A 17558-nucleotide genomic window follows, 5' to 3' on the forward strand; every position below is an offset into this window, starting at 1 on the left:
GGGTGGTGGGGTCACGCGATAGGGGAAGAGCGGACTGCAATAGAGACGCTCGCAGGCACTATTGGCAACACAAGGTATTTACAAAAAGCCTCTATCAGTTTTACAGGGACGTGGTCACTACTGGAGAGTAATGAATCCCCCCTTTAAATAGTAAGAGCTGCTCTGTTGAAATGAGGTCAAAAAGCAGCAGATTTGCCGGCAGGAGCCATCCATGATCATTCTGAGCCAGCAGTGATTGGTACCAGGCAGAACAAGCAGGTAGTTAGCAACTACCAGCCTGTAAGTGCTTGTCCCTATAATAAGTCCTAAATAACCCCTTTTACTTTCCTCGTACTACATGCAAGACAAAAACAAAAAAAAACAAACAAACAAAAAACACCAATAATGTGCTTGAATAAAAATCTCTTTATTGTCAGATTGGTCGTGAAGCAAATATATTACAACTTCTTTTAAAAAATAAAGTACCAACTTATCACAGCTGATTCAGCAAGTCTGAGAAAGCCGCACCTTTTATTTAAAATGTATTTAAAAAAAAATATTTATTTTTCGGAAAAAAGGGTAAAAATCAGCCACAAAAATCCACATAAACACCATCTAAAACCAAGTCTCATCCACATTGTACCCCACTGTGCTGTAGTGTATGAACAGGAGATTATTAGTGATTAGAGAGCACCCACGCATGGTACCGCTCACTCATCACTAGAGATTATTACACCGAGTAGTGCTTGTGAAAAAAGGAAAAAAAAAAAAAAGGAAAAAAAAATACAAAAAGATTACAATGGATTTACACTTATGCTGCCATAGACAAAAGATACAAATAAAAATGCTAAAATTTCCATGTTCAGAAGATCTGACGTGACCCAGATACATTCATCAGCAGCAATCCAGGAATGTACAAGTATTCTGTATATATTGCATAGTTTGGATATTTATTTCCAGTGCAAAATGCAAAACAAAACTTGGTCCCATAGGAAAGTGCAGCGATCTATACGCAATGGAGGCAGCATTCTTATGCAGTGAAACCGTATTGAGGAATCTGTCCATAAAACCAACAAGGTGCCCTTCCCATACCCATGAGCAGGTGGCATCTGTAGAATTACCATTTTAGCTCAAGATCCAAATTCACTGTGCTAGGATTTCAGCCTTGCTGCCATTTCTATACAGAAGCAGCACGTTGCACTTCTGACCCATAGAGGGTTGACTGTCGGACTTGGCCAACCACAACTGATGGCTCTATGTGCATCAGGACTTTGGTTCATTTCTTCCAGTTCACTATGTGGTTTCTAAAAAATAGCAAAGTTGTCATAAAAATTAAAAACATGCATTGCACCTGAAATAAAGTGTATGAACGAAAAAACAAAAAACAAAAGCAACGCACCTAAAATGGAGAAACGGGCAACTACAATAAAGGATGTTTCCTTTATACATAGTGTATACTGCAGGACTATGTAAAAATAAAAAAAATCCCATACTTGAAAGTTCCTGACACATAAAATATCACTGTTTACGCAGTTCCAGCTGTGCAAAACAAAAAAAAAAAGAAGTCAGTTGTCCTTAGGATGTGCCCCCTACAGGCTTCCTCCTGCCATGATAGATAGTGCCAGGCTAATGTAAAATGCTACAATACAACCACACAGACAGATGGAACGTATTACCGTAGTGCTGACCCGGGCAAAAATGTCTGACAAGAGCAGCGTCAAAGTTGGCCAAAGTTTCCGAAGTTTACAAACTACACGTGACAACTGCCTTATATTTTATATATGGAGGCTGCTCTGCAATACTTAATAGAAAAGATATATTCGTATAACACCCTGCATTGATTCAGTTATTCTACTAGTTTAGGAAATGGTTAAGTTTGAAAGCTACAAGAGCCATTTTTTTTTTCGGAGCATTGTAAGGACTTACTTGATAACCATCACGAGTACACAGTATGTGTGGCCATCAGCATGCCCTGCTAATGCCTCTGATCAGCCTAAGGAAATGCTCGTATTCCCATTAAAACATTCTGGAACATCTCCGATAACTTGTGCTGACCTGTTTAGTCCCATTCTAAATGTTTGAATAAAATTGACAAATGGGCGTTACTACTTCTCTATTGAAGGGGCATTCCCCCAAAGAGTAACCCTCTCAGCACTGACTGGAGTATTACACTGCAGGGAGACCCCTTTGAAAAGGAAAGCAGTATCACCCAGTTGTCAATTTCTTCATAAATTTGTGGGCAGAATAAAAAAGGAACAGCAAAATATTATGGAGAAAAAGGCTTTGGAATTCTTGGAAAATGCAAGTATTTGCGAAAAAAAGCACGAGCAGAAAAATCAAGTGTTTCACCAATATAAAAGATTTTACAGTAGCAGGGTGTTCTACCAGGAGCCTGTGGTGTCCACAGAAAATTGGTAACAGCTTTCATCAGGTAAATATAGCAATCAGGTATTTGCCATTGGCAGCATGAAGGCAGAGGTCTTGTACTACAAAGTGCTATACATCCCCATGGCATCTTGATCTCCTAAGAATAAGACATTGATGAGAAAACTGGGGATCTTGATCTAAAAGCAATCACAGCATCCTATAAATTTTAGTTATTGAAGAACATTAAATATTACCGCCTTAAACATGGGTGGGAGGCCAGAGTTAAAAAGGGACTTTACACTAGATACAACATGAGAATCAGTTTCACTAGAGAATTAAGGCTGAGCCATGTACAGCATAAAAATCTTTCCTCAAGGTGAGCGATTAATAGTCGTCGTCATCGTCATCATAATAACGATTTCTCTTGATCTGTTCTTCTACACTCAGTTCTTCCACATCTTCTCCTTCAAAGTAGCCATTGTCTTGAGATCTTCGATTCGAAGCTGGAGAAAGCTCCTTGGGCATTACTAGGTCTTCTGTGCTTGAGTGGGCAGAATGGGTTGATTCCTCAAGGGATTGTTGCTGTTTGGAAACCTCCGTTTCAGAATTGTCCCCATTTTTAAAGAAGCTGTGGACTTCCAATTTTGAAGGACTTTCCTCCTTGGCTTTAGTGATTACGGGCAATGGGTCATCCTGGTCAACGACAGATTTGGCCATTTCATGCTCTGGTTTCTTATCATGTACTTCTTCCACATCATCCCAAAGTTTTAGGGAATTACGTTTTCGTAATACTGGTGACAACGCAGAAGAATTTTCGGGTTCTTTCTGGCTGCTGGAAACTACTGGCTTTGCTACACTGAGCATGAATGGACGACTACGCTCCCTGAGTGAGGAACTTCTCCTAAGCTTCTTAAGGTCAGAATCTTCCTCATTTTCTGCTTTTATAGGCTCATCACTTGGTGGCCATTTTGGCTTGAACACCTTAATGTTCTCCTCCAAAGGATTACCAGAGTTTGCCAATCCCATTGGTGGTGGCCATGCAATTTTCAGCTTTTTGGTTTCAACTTGTTTCTCTCGCTGATGTGCATTACTAGCAGATATAGCCTCCATAGAAGCAGCCAGGACACCAACTTTGGCGATTGGTGCCTCTTCTACAACAGGGCTGCCAGGGTCTTCAGTAGTAGTACTCGGCTGGATTAAATTTTCATTTTCAGGGTCATCTTTCTTGATTTCCCACAGTTCCTTGTGAGGTTTGTGCCCAAAACCTTCATCGTAGTTTCCTTTTGACTTAAATAGCTGGTTGAAGTGTGGCTTGCAATAAGCATTTCCATGCAATGAGGCATAGTTTCCAAGACTGATGGGGAGAAAAAAAAAAATAAAAAACATATGAGAACAAAATCTTACTTTCCAAGAGCAAAACAAAAAAAAAAAAAAAAAAAAAAGTGCTTCAATCAAGTAATTGGTCATGCAAATGCTTAATAAAGTGCAAATTCCCATTAATAGGATCCTAACGTTACTATCTAAAACATCAAGCAAAATATTCTATATTAAAATCTATTCCTCTTATATCTAGCGTATACTTTGTCTTGTTCATCCTAAAGATCTGTGGGCATGCACAAAAGCATTCTCAAGGAGAGAGTGTCAGATATTTGTACTGGGAAAAAGTAATCAGAAATCTTTGTAACGTGGCACTTGACAACAAGAGTATAAAATATAAAAAAAAAAAAAATAATATCCTACAACCCCCTCCCCCCCCCCCCATGAGGAGAGTGTTTTTATGTATGTTCAGTGATCCCGTTAGGGCATACCTCTGAATTCTCCCCACCCCCATTTCTCTCCCCCGCCTGCAAAACGTGTTTTGGATGCATGCGCCGACGGGGCCATTGACTATAATCGAGCAGATTCCGTTACAGTGTGCTCTGTCTTGCACCATTTTCGGGCATATACTTTTTCTGCAGGCAGACACCAAAACGTGGTCACTACGTCCGGGTGTCCGCCTGCAGAAAACCTATATGTGCAAAAACAGTGCAAGACCGAGCACACGCTAGCAAAGTCTGCTCCATTATAGTCAATGGCCCTGACGGTGGCATGTGTCCAAAACAAGTTTTGCCCGGGGCGAGGGCGGGGTTGGCGGGGAGGTTCGGACGGATGGCCAAACGGGAACACTGAAAAATGAAATGTAAAAGGAGCCTAAGGCTGCAGTATTACAAAATTGAAATTTTGTTATTTTAGAAAATGTGTACTAGATTATGACTACATTGTTTCAGCACCAAGATTTGCATGAGATTTTGTTACAACCGTCAAAATTTTACAAATCATGAGTACCGTAGACAGCAAAGGCAGGGATCACGTCACGTTTGACTCTATATTCAGTGGCTCATGTCCAAACTCCCACAAACTGGAATTAGGGCGTATGAGTCGACACGGCCATTGACTAGAACAATGCAGTCACATTGTGTTCAGTCGTATCGTGTATCATTTTTGACCATATATGCCTAGTTGAGGCTGGCACCAAGACATAGTCTAATGCATCTTGCCACCGGCCTCCAATATCAGTAGATGACTGAAAATTATGTACAACTGAGCATAGTGTGTGTCTGCATCGTTGTAGTCAGGGGCCCAGTCAGTGCATACTCTGTAACCCCAGTTTGTGGGGGTTCGGATGCAAGCCTTGATGGAGTTAATGAATGTAGCGTCGAATATTATGTCGACATAGCTTAAAAAGCAGAACTCTTGCAGCGTGCATCACTCTGTGACCATTCCAAAACTGAAAAAACAAAATGTGACTGTTCAAGGCAGTAAACTGGTTTTCTGGCAATGCAAATTAATTCAGTGCAATTTTGCAGTGCAACAGACATGCAACGCTTTGCCACGTGACTTTTTTTTTACCAGCTTTCTTTTGACCTGTGCCCAGAATATGGAGCTACTCTCGATGTTTGCAATGGAGGAAGACACCACTCCAGTACAGTTTTATTAACCGCTGCAGAGGAAAGTCAGGGTAAAGCCAGTAAAATTTGTTAGGACAAAAATCTCAACATTTCATTCCCCACCCCCCCCAACTGACCATCCCAATCTGAACATCTGTGACTGGCAGGTAAATAGAGAGTTGTGCAGCTACATGCATGTTCAGTCCCAGAACATTTCAGGAGCAGCGTGTTCTGCCCGCCAGGTTCATACAAGGACAAAGCCTCCAATATGTATACAGTAACCCAAAACCAATCCCAATTGCCTGCCCTGGGAGCCTCCGCTACCTGAGTTTTGTAGAGCAGTAATGACAGCGGAAGCAGCTGTTGTGATAGACTTGCTGGTTTGCAAAGAGACGTTCCATAGGGTAAACAGTCTTCTGACACCCGAAGCAGATCTCTCGCGGAGGCGGCTGAAACTTCTGGTCAAAGTACAAAAGCAAAAAACACCTAAGTCAACAGATTGTAAATGCACAAACAGCTACATTTTCCTACTCTGCCATGTGCCACTCTACTGCAAAAAGAAGAAGCAAGGCGAAAAGAAGCGTGAAAGAAAGAATAGCAGGAATGGGACAAACACAAGACAAATCCATGCCGGATGAGAAAAATAAATATCAGATGTTCTAATGAATGCAGGGAGTAACTGCACTGATCATATGGCGTATAGCTAGAGCCCCTCTATGGCCTTCTGTGCTTGGGCAGTAGCATGCAGTGAACAAAGCATTCTCACGTGACTCATGAATTATATATGGCCTCACTGAATTGTACGGGGGAATGTAAGAACGCAGCATGGAAAAGTCACGTACAGAGAGGGTTGTACGCTGCCTATGCCACTGCAGCTTGGAAGAAGACAAGGCCTAAAAGGTGGAGGCTGCAGAGGTCAGACTACAAGGGAAGAGGAGGACAGGAGCGATAGTCAGGAGACAGAAGCTGGAAGAGAGAAATAACAAGCCGTCAAATAGTGTCTGGATTATAGAAAAAAAGCTGCTCAGCAACAGTTCGCACCAATAATGGAACCACACCATGCATTTCTGAAACATTCCTGACTGCTAAAAATGATACATATTTCCCAATATCTGTTACAGAGAACGCCCGACGCTCAATACTTTACCACTTATGGCTCTATAGTCTGGATTCTTGCCAGAGAAAATAAAATGTTTCATACCCAATTTACCCCAATGGCATAAAGTCAAATTTATCAGAATCTGCAGGGAAACTGAGTAACAAGACTTGGCGTTTGTTATTGTAATACATTTAAAGTCATTCAGCGTCTATAATGAATAATCCATGGAGTATCGGCTTTCTTACAGAGTCCGAGGTCACTTAGGTGGTTGACTACCAAAAGATCGGCATTCTGGGTGAGCCCATCTGTAACATTGAAGAGGATGATGCCTTTCTCACTCATAAGAATAGAGAAGCGCTGGTAATGCATATTAATGACAGCCAGGGCTGGAGCAGCCACAGGACAAGTTGTTTTTGTTAACTGTAAAATTGTGTCGTCCGGTAAAATCGAACTATCCGTAGGACCTTCTCCGATCAGCTTTTAAATTTTTTGTTATCCCCAACATGGAATTTTATCCCAGTTACAAAACTGAGTGCCAAGGTGGACACCTTACGGCTGCAACATTCATATAGGGCTACAGAGGAAGCCGAGTGCCAGAGTCAGTAGCCCCATAGGGAATGATTGAAGTGCTGGTTAAAGGGAACCTTCACCAGGTTTTTGCCTTATAAGCTGCAGGCACCACTAGTGAGCTCTTATATACAGCATTCCAGAATACTGTATATAAGAGCCAAAGCCGCTGGGTATAACGTAAAAAACATCTTTATTATATTCACTAGGGGCAATCAAGTCTAATGAGCATCGCTGCTCTCGGTCCGGCACCTCCTTTCTGCTGCGATCGAGGTCCTCCTTCCGAGGCCTGTGTGCATGACACATCCTACAATATCCACACAAGCTGTCATGGAGGTCCTGCGCAGGTGCACGGTGATCAAAGGATTGTAGTGTGCATGCAAAGGCATTCTTTGAACTTTCCTTGAGCATTACAGTAGTTTGGTCTGCCCTCAGCGGCAGATCAAACTGCGCCTGCGCAGGACCACAATGTCAGCCTGTGTAGATGACTTAGGACTTGTAATCCATACAAGGCTCATAATAAGGAAGACTGTGATCAAAGCAGAGAGGAGGCGCCGGACCAAGAGCAGTGACACTCATCGGACTGGATGAATCCCTAGGTGAGTATTATAAAGCTGTGTTTTTTTATGTTCTACAGAGAGGTCTGGATACGTACAGTATTCTGGAATGCGGTGTATAAGGGCTCATTGGTGGTGGCCACAGCTCATAAGGGAAAAACCTGATGACCGGTTCCCTTTAAGCATGTGAACCAATTTTGACCCAGTGAAAATGGAGCCAAATTCCCCATTCTGCCATGGGTGAGAGTCCCAGTGGTCGGACCTGCATAGATCAACAAGTTACCACCTATCAGGTGGATAAGCGATCACTTGTTTTCATCGGACAATCCCTTTTATTTCTGTGCAGCAATATACAGAAAAGAAACTGGTTTTCTATAGGATTAGCCTGCGGTTTTATTTTATACTGCATACATCTAGCATGGGGTCTCAATTAGAAGCTTTATAGATACACAAGTCAAGTCAATGGATATTAGAGAGAATGTGAGAAGGAGACTGTCCTGGTCACCCTCATAGTTGGCCATGTACCTTTGTAACTTTGGGTGGAGTGGTCTCCAGCTGGCTTAGTGCTCTGGTTTGAGGGTTATACCCGGGAGAACTGCTGGGTCTCTGGACCTCCTCCTCAGGTTTTCCTGCAAATTCAAACACGCACTTTATCAAATGCATAATGCCAACAACAAACATGCAAATGCCAAGTGTAGAAAAATTCCAGCAGCCACGTTAATGGGTTATATAGTCTTCTGGAGAGTTAGAAGGAATTGGATAATGCTACAAGGTCACAGAGATCACCCAAATGCCTTTAGTTACGAGTTGTGCAAGAAACTGCCTATATAAAAAAGGGAATTTTCAGCGTAAAAAAAAAACACTGGGGAAAAACAGGTTTTTTGCCGCGCTAAGAGACCACGAGCATGAATATAACAATTTGTTCTTTTATTTAGGTCATTCCAACGCGTTTCGGAGACTCATCTGCCTCCTTCCTCAGGGAAAAGAATGAGGATTCTTTTCCCTGAGCAAGGAGGCAGATGAGTCTCCGAAACGCGTTGGAATGACCTAAATAAAAGAACAAATTGTTATATTCATGCTCGTGGTCTCTTAGCGCGGCAAAAAAAACAGTTTCCCCAGTTTTTTTACGCTAAAAATTTGCTCTAACGGGGCCGCTGCTGAACCACCTAAGCGCTCATCCACGTCTGCAAAGGGGTTGTGACTGGCACAACCCTGCCAGGTGAGTTAATAAAGGAAGAGGAAAAAGGGATCCGGCACAACCTCCTCTAAATAAAACATCCAAACTTTATTAGCGAATATTAAAAAGATTCCACCCGTTAGAACAAAAGGAGGATATTAACCCATGGAAACTTTACGCGTTTCGGACTTCCACATTAAAAGAAGAGTCCTTAGTCATAAGTCACTCTTTTCTTTTAATGTGGAAGTCCGAAACGCGTAAAGTTTCCATGGGTTAATACCCTCCTTTTGTTCTCACGGATGGAATCTTTTTAATATTCGCTAATAAAGTTTGGATGTTTTATTTAGAGGAGGTTGTGCCGGATCCCTTTTTCCTCTTCCTTTATTATCTCTAACCGGTTGGGACTTACCGGTGGATCCCAGGCACCCGCAAGGACCAGCGGCCCGGGTAGCAGGTGAGCTGAAGATACCTTCGATTCCTGCCAGGTGAGTGCATTGTTCTTTTCCTTTTCCACCCTGTAAACCGGGTAAGACCCTATTGCGCCTTTTTCTCTCCCATCACAGCGCTATATAAAAAAGGGGGCAACTTCAAAAACAGTATGGGAAATCCTAGCCAAATTTGATTGATTTTAGTATTTCCCAAAAAGCTATAGATGCAATGTGTCCATTCTGCAGGTCTGGGTCAATTTGGATCTAGATAGTTGTTTAAATCCTATTCACACACGTCCTGTCTCATCACTAAACACCTATGGCTGTGACAAAGTGGTAGGAATATGCCATAGGCCAAGCTGGCATCAGACTACCTCCTAACCATAGCACAAATACTACCAAGAGGCATTATTCACAGGTTGGCATCAATCTAGGCGCAGCAGAGTTTTCCCTACCAAATGACAATATATTCTGAGGATATTCACTTTTTTTGACGACTGTCCAGCACATGGATACCATATGTATGTTGTGCCATTTTTTTACTGATTGGTTGCTGGAATCTTGAAAATCTTAATTCCCCCTCCCATTTTCAAAAAAGAAACCAAAACTGCACACAAATCCTCAGATGCCACACCGATGGTAAGAACAGATGGACCAAAAACAGATTCAGCTCACTGATGAAAAACAACTTTTTTGTAGGTGTAAATTAGGCCAAACGTTGAAAGGTCTGGGCCTTATTTTTTTTTTTTCTTAATGGCACAGAGATAATCTACAATCCCATCGCACCACCCAAAAGTCATTTTAGTGCAGTATATTGGGAATCTGTGCTCTACACAGAAAAAAGTAGTAAGAAGTTAAATATTAAAAGCACATAAAAAAAAAATAAATAAATAAAATAAAAATATAAAAAAAATACACATTGAAGCAATTGGCGTTTTTACCTGCAAACAGATGTAGTCTGCAGAACTTACCATTGCTCTCTGCCAGGCTCCTGGGCGTGGATGGACTGTTCTCACTTACTGATCTCTACAAGTAGTCAAAACACAAGTGTATTATATATAAAAAGGTTTTCTACAAGATACAGGCACCGACCAGGCCAAGACGTGCATTTCCCTGGCTGACACCTTACCTTCTCACTCTCCGCAGAGGAGCTGGAGCGTGGACTTGGAGGGACATTTTCCTTTTGCTCTGACTTGATGTCGTTCCAAATTGTTTTCATGTCATTCTACAAAAATAGGAAAATCAACTTTTTAAAAAAAAAAACAAAGAAAAAAAAAAAAAAAAAAAAACACAAAACACTTAAGTGGCGAAAGCAATAAGAATAAAATTCTGCTGTCAACTAATATTCTGAGGAAATATGGACATTATGCATTAGTATAGAACACGCTGCTATAACCAGAACTGCCTGGTAAAGTCCAAACTCCCATCAGATATGTGCGATGACTTCTCCATTACTGCACTAGGCGATTCCTCCCCCACCATTGTATCCCCAAATGAGCAATAAGGTGTCAATCTCCATTAAAATAAAAATGTTAATTCAGTCAAGTTATGCGTGTAACTATAAAGCAGTAGGAGGGAGATGGGCAAATTGGATGTTAACTTTAATGCGTATGGAAAGTGGATGCCGGACTTAAAAATTGCTAGATATTGGTAATAATTTATATAGGAATTCAGTGTTTGCCGCATTAAATATTTCTCGTTCTTGTGCTGTCCCAGTGCGCCTAGCTTTCATCAGAGTAAAGCTGCTGCAAAACGTGGAAGCAATGCAATTCACCGATGTTGGATTTCAGCATCACTGCAAACAAGCGGTCATCGTACAGAGCACATCGGTCAACTATCTAATGAGCATGGGGTCTTAAGACATGGGGAAAATCACCACTGAGCAGCGTGAATTTAACGCATGCTGTCGTGTCTCCATGGTAGACAAGCTGAGTTGGTAGTGCCGTCCCCCTATTACAAATTCACAAGTATAGGGGTATGGAGAGAGAAAGCTATAGGCAGACAGTCGTATAACGTATTTTTTGGACTATAAGACGCACTTTCCCCCCCCCCCAAATGTTGGGGGAAAGTTGGGGGTGCGTCTTAAAGTCTGAATGTAGGGCATGAGGGTGCGGGGAATGAGGGTGCTGCGGTGGACCGGGTCATCGGCGGCATGAACAGGCTGTAGCAGCGCCTACAGTGACCATGTGAGCACACATTTCATATGCATGCATCCTCCCGCCCATAATATCTCAGCCCGCTGACACGTGGGCGAGATAAGCGGGGGGAGGGATGCGTGTGTCGCGGGCGGAGGAGGGGACGCCGCGCTCTCCCTACTGCTCGGGTCTGGCTGCCGCGGCTGCTGCGGCCTGCTGCTGCTCGGTGGCTCGAGCGATGGGCCGGATCCTGGGGACTCGAGCGGCGCTCCTCGCCCGTGGGTGAAAGGGGGTTGTTTGGGTGTGGGGATTGTGTATTGTCCGTGACACCACCCACGGTTGTGGTGATTTGTTAACACCACCGCTGCTCTGTATGGGAATCCCGGGAAGGATGATATGGAGCAGCCAGTTGTTGTGTTGCCCCTCCGTGGGTAGGGGTTGGTGATCCCGGGGCCCAGTGATGAGGTGGGTGATGCAGGGCTTGGTGGGCGCAGGGACGCGGGGGCAGCGCTGTGCCTTGCGGCACTGTGGTACTCACTCAGCCTGAGACGATGACAGTTCTCGGTAAAACACACGGCTGGCAAGACTGTTCCCACGGACGGCTGCACTTGCTTTCCCCAGTAGGTGATGGTGACGGTCCCTCTTTCCTGCACCTAAAGTGATGATGGTTGCGATGGGTTCCCACCGGTAACCCACTCCCCGGCTTGGAAATGGGCCGGAGGAGCCCCTCTTTGCCCGCAGGCGCTGGCCCTGAGAAACTGGTGCCCTGGCGGTGGCGGTGTTTCTCCGTTACGGTTGGACTGTTGCCTTCAATCGGGACTTGGTTGTTAGGAGACAGACGTCCCCTTCACTGACGGATTTGGCAAATTATGGCGACTCCTAGCCTTGCCGGGATCCGAAAGGCCCCTGCCCTGGTGCTGACTGTTCTTTGTATACTGCTCCAGACCGCCGGGCCACTACCCGTCCGCGGTCCTTCCAGCACCTCTGAGCAGTCCCCCTGCAGACTATCACCGCCGTCTGCTGACCTTGCCGTCACTGTCCGGGGCCCACACCCGGACCAACTTCAGGCTTTACAACTGTCACTTGCCACTTTACTTCAGCTTCACTGTTTAGCTCTACTACTACTTCCTTCTACTTCCACTTCCCTAGCTTCACTGCCTGGTTCTTCCCGCCTCCAGGGCTGTGTACTCGGTGGGCGGAGCCAACCGCCTGGCCCACCCCCTGGTGTGAACATCAGCCCCTGGAGGAAGGCCACAAGGATTTTGGGTTAGCTTTGGTGTTCCTAACTGGGGTGTAGGGTGTGGTGGTGTTGTGACCTGTGACCCCTGGCTTGCCCAGGGTGTCACACGTGCATAATTAGCAGCTGGCCCGCGTGGTTACCCCTGGTAACTACAGGCTGGAGTGATCATGTGTGGCTATATTCACTGCCCCCCCCGCGCATCATCGTCATCAGCGCGAGGGGGGGGGGATGGGGGAGTGCAGACGTACGGTATATGCACAGTTCCCCGCAGCATCGCGATGTCCTCCTGTCTGCCGTCCCGCTGATCTGTGTAGAGAGCGGTGAGCACAGGGATGACGTCATCCCTGTGTGCACGGCCACACACACACACACACACACACACACACACACACACACACACACACAATCAGCGAGCCGGCAGACAGGAGGACATCGCGATACTGCAGGGGAACGGCTCCACACAGGTCAGTGGTGCTGCTGCTGGCACATATAGAAGGACGAGCGATGCTGCAGGAAGGAAAGGTGAGTATAAACGTTTATTTTTTTTTGTGTGCCACAGGATACAGGCCCTATACCAGGATGGGAGTATATAGCAGGATGGGGGGGAGATTATATATACATACACACACACACACACACACACACACGATGGGGATCATATACAAGGCAGGAGGATCTTTACCAGGATGGGGTACCTTAGTTCGAGAATTAGGGGACATTACCCCCATAACGGAGTCAGCAGCAGTTCCTCGCCCCATAACTGTCATGACCACATTTTTTGCTTAAAATTTTATTTTCCTACTTTCCTCCTCTAAAACTAGGGTGCGTCTTATAGTCCGAAAAATACGGTAATATGTATGGGCAGCAGAGCTTCACGCTTTCCCTATATTGCAGACATGACTTAAATTGTATCGAAATGTAGATAGAGATTGTGTATGTATAATATTACACACACACACACACACACACACACACACACACACACACAGTTACTTACATATATCATCCATGAGCACTTTATAATAAGCCACTAAGCCAAAACTGTCACCCACTACCACAGGTAGGCCCAGTCTCTGGTCTCATTAACCAGTAGTGTGAGGTGAAGCTGTGCACTTTGCTTTCCGTCACATTATTCGACTTTTCTTATGACAAATCCTATGTAGTTTATAGGAAGGAACAAGTAGTCATCAATCTACAGAAAGATTGGAAAAAAAAAAAAAAAAAAAAAAGGAGCAAGCCGAGTTTAGATACGGCCGAGGAGCAAAATGTGAGGAGCTGGCAGATTCGCTCCAGCAGAAGTGGTCGGACCGGTTTCTTAGCTCCACAAGTCCTTACTTAGGAACAGTACAATAGTGAGAGATCCGGAGGCAAAGAATACTGAGGAAATTGCTGGGCTGCACGTCCTGGTGAGTCACTCATTAGTCATCAGATGAGGCCTATATCCAGCCCTGCACTGGGAGCGACAGCGCACAGCCCCCTGTGCTGGAGACCTGTACAAGAGGAAACTGCTCCACCATATATACATTCATCAGGGTAAGAACACAGTTCTTGCCGGATTAGTATGGAGCGCTGATCACTGGGAGTACAGGCCGAGCCGCCGCCTGCTAGCAACAATTTACCAGATTCCCTAGAACAGCTGCACATTATGTATAAAGCCCCTCGCTACAGTGCAAGAAGACACCACCACATTTCAATGTATGGAGCTGAAGATTTATTAGCAGTCTCCATTATGGTGGAACGAAAAGTTACAGAATGCAATGACCGCATTTAGCAGAAAATGCTCGCCCTGAAAGTTATATCTAATGAATGTGCCCTTAGTTATGATGACTTTGCTCTTCCCCTTTTTCTTAGTGCTTACTATATCATAGAGAAGAGAAAGAATCAGTCTCAAGGAAAGCAGAGAAAAAGCTAATTAAAAAGAAAAAACAAACACACACAACAACAAAAACCACGACACATGAAGATACAAGTGTAGGGTAAAATCTGGTATAATATAAGCTAATGAAGACTTAAGCCTCCTAGAAACAGAGCTCCCATCCAGCCTATATTACTGAGAGAGAAAATCTAAAAGGTTTAGATTAGGTTGCAAACTGCACATCAAGATTTTGCAGAACAAAAACGCAAAGCTTATTTACACGGGGAATAAATGAGCTTTCAGAGGAAAGCTCATTTCCCCAATCAGGCTAGCAATCAATTTGTTTATTCAATGGTAAGGTGATTTTTAAGCTTGCTTCAAATTAGTCCATTCCTAGCAGAACATTGTCCAGTGTTAATAGCAGAGGAGCTGTGGATAACATGTTGTATGCACGCAGAAGGATTACATTAACCATCATTCTGCACACGTAGGAGTGCGAGCAGAACTAAAACATGTAAAAATCATTCTTTTCCAGGTCAAAGCGATCCGTAGCCTTTACATCAACTTGGAATATGCAGTATAAACAACCACCCGGATACTCACGAGCAGCTCCTCATTCCACAAATTGTTTCAGCTGGCTTTTCCATTATCAGGCAGTCTTAGGTTTCTATCAGTAACAGACTAAGTATCGACCTACTGGAAATCTGCACAAAGTCTCTATACAAAGTGAAATGCCACATGCTGGATGAGAGGGTACACAGATACCATCTACAGTTATGCCAACCGACTCTGGACTAAAACCTAAAGGAATCCACTCCATGTACTGGACTGTTAAAGGTGGCGCTTTGCAACTAGTGCTAATTAAATGCCCTGCTGGTGACATGATGCACCCACCCCCTCATTGTGCTATTCTCAGGGTCTGGTGAGTGCTTCTATTCCTCTGCCAGGGTCCACATTAACCACTTTAAGGACATAAATTAACTCAGCCGACGTGGAGGACACAATATTTACTAGTCAGTGTCTCCGATAGAGAAGTGTGATTGGCCTTACTGTAGCCGACAGACGGCAGCGCTAGTCACAGACAACGTTCTGGTCCTCAAGTCCAACTTCTCCAACTGGAAGTGGAAAGGGTGATGCACTCAAGACATTTTATTGCTACAATACATCTTTCAGTAATATTAATTTGTGCAGATCTCCAAGACGTAGACGGCAGAATACTACCTAACCCTATGTGTAGCCATACTGCAATCATGTGCGCCAGTATAACAGGCAGTAGAATAGGGCGACTGCGCGACGACAAAATCAGTCCAACCATCCATGTCAGTGTACGATTACAGAAGCGGAGAGAGTCCAGGTCTATAAGCAAAATATTCATCAAGTACTTGGATGTCTGCTGACAAGTGTTTAATTCGCCTGTACTTTTAAGTCCATAAAAAAAAGCCACCAGCATGAAGATTTACCGTAGGAGAGGCCGGCTTGGCCTGTTTGCTGAGAGCAGCTTGGTATTTCGCCATTCTGTCCTTCAGAGAGGTGGTTTCCAAGACGTGAGAGATTTCCAGACTTTTCTGAGAAATTAGTTTACTAGGACTGCTGTCAGGAGAACTGATTGATGAAGGACCTAAAACAAGGCAAAAAAAAATAAAAAACCCAAAACGTTACAACTTAAAATCACCAGAATGAAGATTACAGACAAATGCAAATTATATTATATTACAAAGCTCCTCCTGTACTCTCAATGTTAAACAAGTACAGCACAGGGTGGTACACTCCGGGGTCATCCATGGGCTATGTTTTTCATGAGCCCATAGACTTATTGGTCCTTGTCATCAGTGTCATTCGGGGAAAAAAAAAATAAAATAAATAAAAAAACTGGTGTGTGAATAGCACCATAGGTTATAATGGGGGTACGTGTGGTATACGGCTAACACACGTACTGGAAACTGATGTGTGTCAGAGGCCTCAGAGCAAGGTAAGAAAACCCAACAGAACAAGAAGGGCCGGAAAGAAGCACAGCATCAATATGAGGAGAACCCACTAGGATCCATAAGAAAACCAGATTTCTGAAGGGTTGTCGTCATGAGGCGACCCGATGTGCATATATCCCAACAGGCAAAATGGTCACAATGGGGAGATGGGGTTATTCTCACTGACCCAGATCGGTGAGCCATGGTGTAAACTGCATGTTTCAATGTTTTTTGTTGTTTTCTTTAAAGGAAACCGGGTCACTAGATTTGGTGACTATAAGCCACCACCACTGAGCTCTTATATACAACATGTTAGAATGATGTATATAAGAGCCCAGGCCGCTGTGTAGAACATAAACACTTTATGATACTCTCCTAGAAGGTCTCTCCGATGCACAACGGTCGGATGGGTGGCGCCGTTCTGCGGGATCAGCGCCTCCCCTTTTAGCCATCTTTGTCTTCCATATTCTGAAGCCGCGGTGCATGACACATCTATGTCATGCACACGTGCCGGTATTGAAGTCCTGCACAGGCACACTTTGATCTGCCCATACACGCGTCATGCACCACGGCTTCAGACTGTTGTGTATTGGAGCGACCTTCTAGGCGAGTATTGAAGTGTTTTTTATGTTCTACCCAGTGGCCTGGGCTCTTATATACAGCATGTTAGAATGCTGTATATAAGAGCCCAGTGGTGGTGGCTGCAGCTAATAGGGCAATAAACTGGTGACAGGTTCCCTTTAAATGGGTATCTGTCACCAGATTTTTGCTCCCCCATCTGAGAGCAGCACAAAGTAGAGACAGAGACCCTGATTCCAGCAATATGTTGCTTACCAAGTGGTTTGCTGTCATTTTGATAAAAATCAATCAATGTTTTCTCTGCTGCAGATCTAGCAGTTATACAGAGCTCATGAATATTGCTGGACTAACTGGCAGCACGCTACAATAGTCCTCTAATGATAATCTACTGCTGATTAAACAGATTTAATAAAACCTACTCTGTGCAGCCAAGTATGTGACATCACTGGAATCAGGGCATCTTCCCCTACATTATGCTGCTCTCAGATTAGGGGGCAAAAACCTGGTGACAGATTCCCTTTCAATAAAAAAAAAAAAAAAAAAATTTTGTAAAAGGCAACTGAAAGAAAAAGTCCAATTGCCCAAATGACACACATAGCACCCACAGATCATAGGGATGACCTCTCCCAAATAACTGCAGATTTTAATAATTCATTAAAAATTTATGTTAACACATTATCCTTC

General features: G+C 43.9%; 1 protein-coding gene across 3 annotated transcripts in view; it reads right to left on the reverse strand.

Moving 5' to 3' along the window:
• Window positions 1–382: 382 nt before the first annotated feature.
• Window positions 383–17558, reverse strand: part of LIMA1 (LIM domain and actin binding 1) — a 79079-nt gene continuing 61903 nt past the window's right edge. For all 3 annotated transcript variants that reach the window (XM_075337264.1, XM_075337262.1, XM_075337263.1), the window contains 6 exons: window positions 15792–15949; window positions 10231–10326; window positions 10073–10127; window positions 8022–8125; window positions 5598–5731; window positions 383–3700 (listed from right to left, as the gene is read on the reverse strand). In XM_075337264.1, the coding sequence (XP_075193379.1) occupies window positions 2731–3700; window positions 5598–5731; window positions 8022–8125; window positions 10073–10127; window positions 10231–10326; window positions 15792–15949 (1517 nt within the window). In that variant the 3' untranslated portion in view covers window positions 383–2730. The remainder of the gene's footprint in view (window positions 3701–5597; window positions 5732–8021; window positions 8126–10072; window positions 10128–10230; window positions 10327–15791; window positions 15950–17558) is intronic.

The sequence above is a fragment of the Anomaloglossus baeobatrachus genome, chromosome 2 (assembly GCF_048569485.1).
Source record: "Anomaloglossus baeobatrachus isolate aAnoBae1 chromosome 2, aAnoBae1.hap1, whole genome shotgun sequence".
Taxonomy (NCBI): domain Eukaryota; kingdom Metazoa; phylum Chordata; class Amphibia; order Anura; family Aromobatidae; genus Anomaloglossus; species Anomaloglossus baeobatrachus.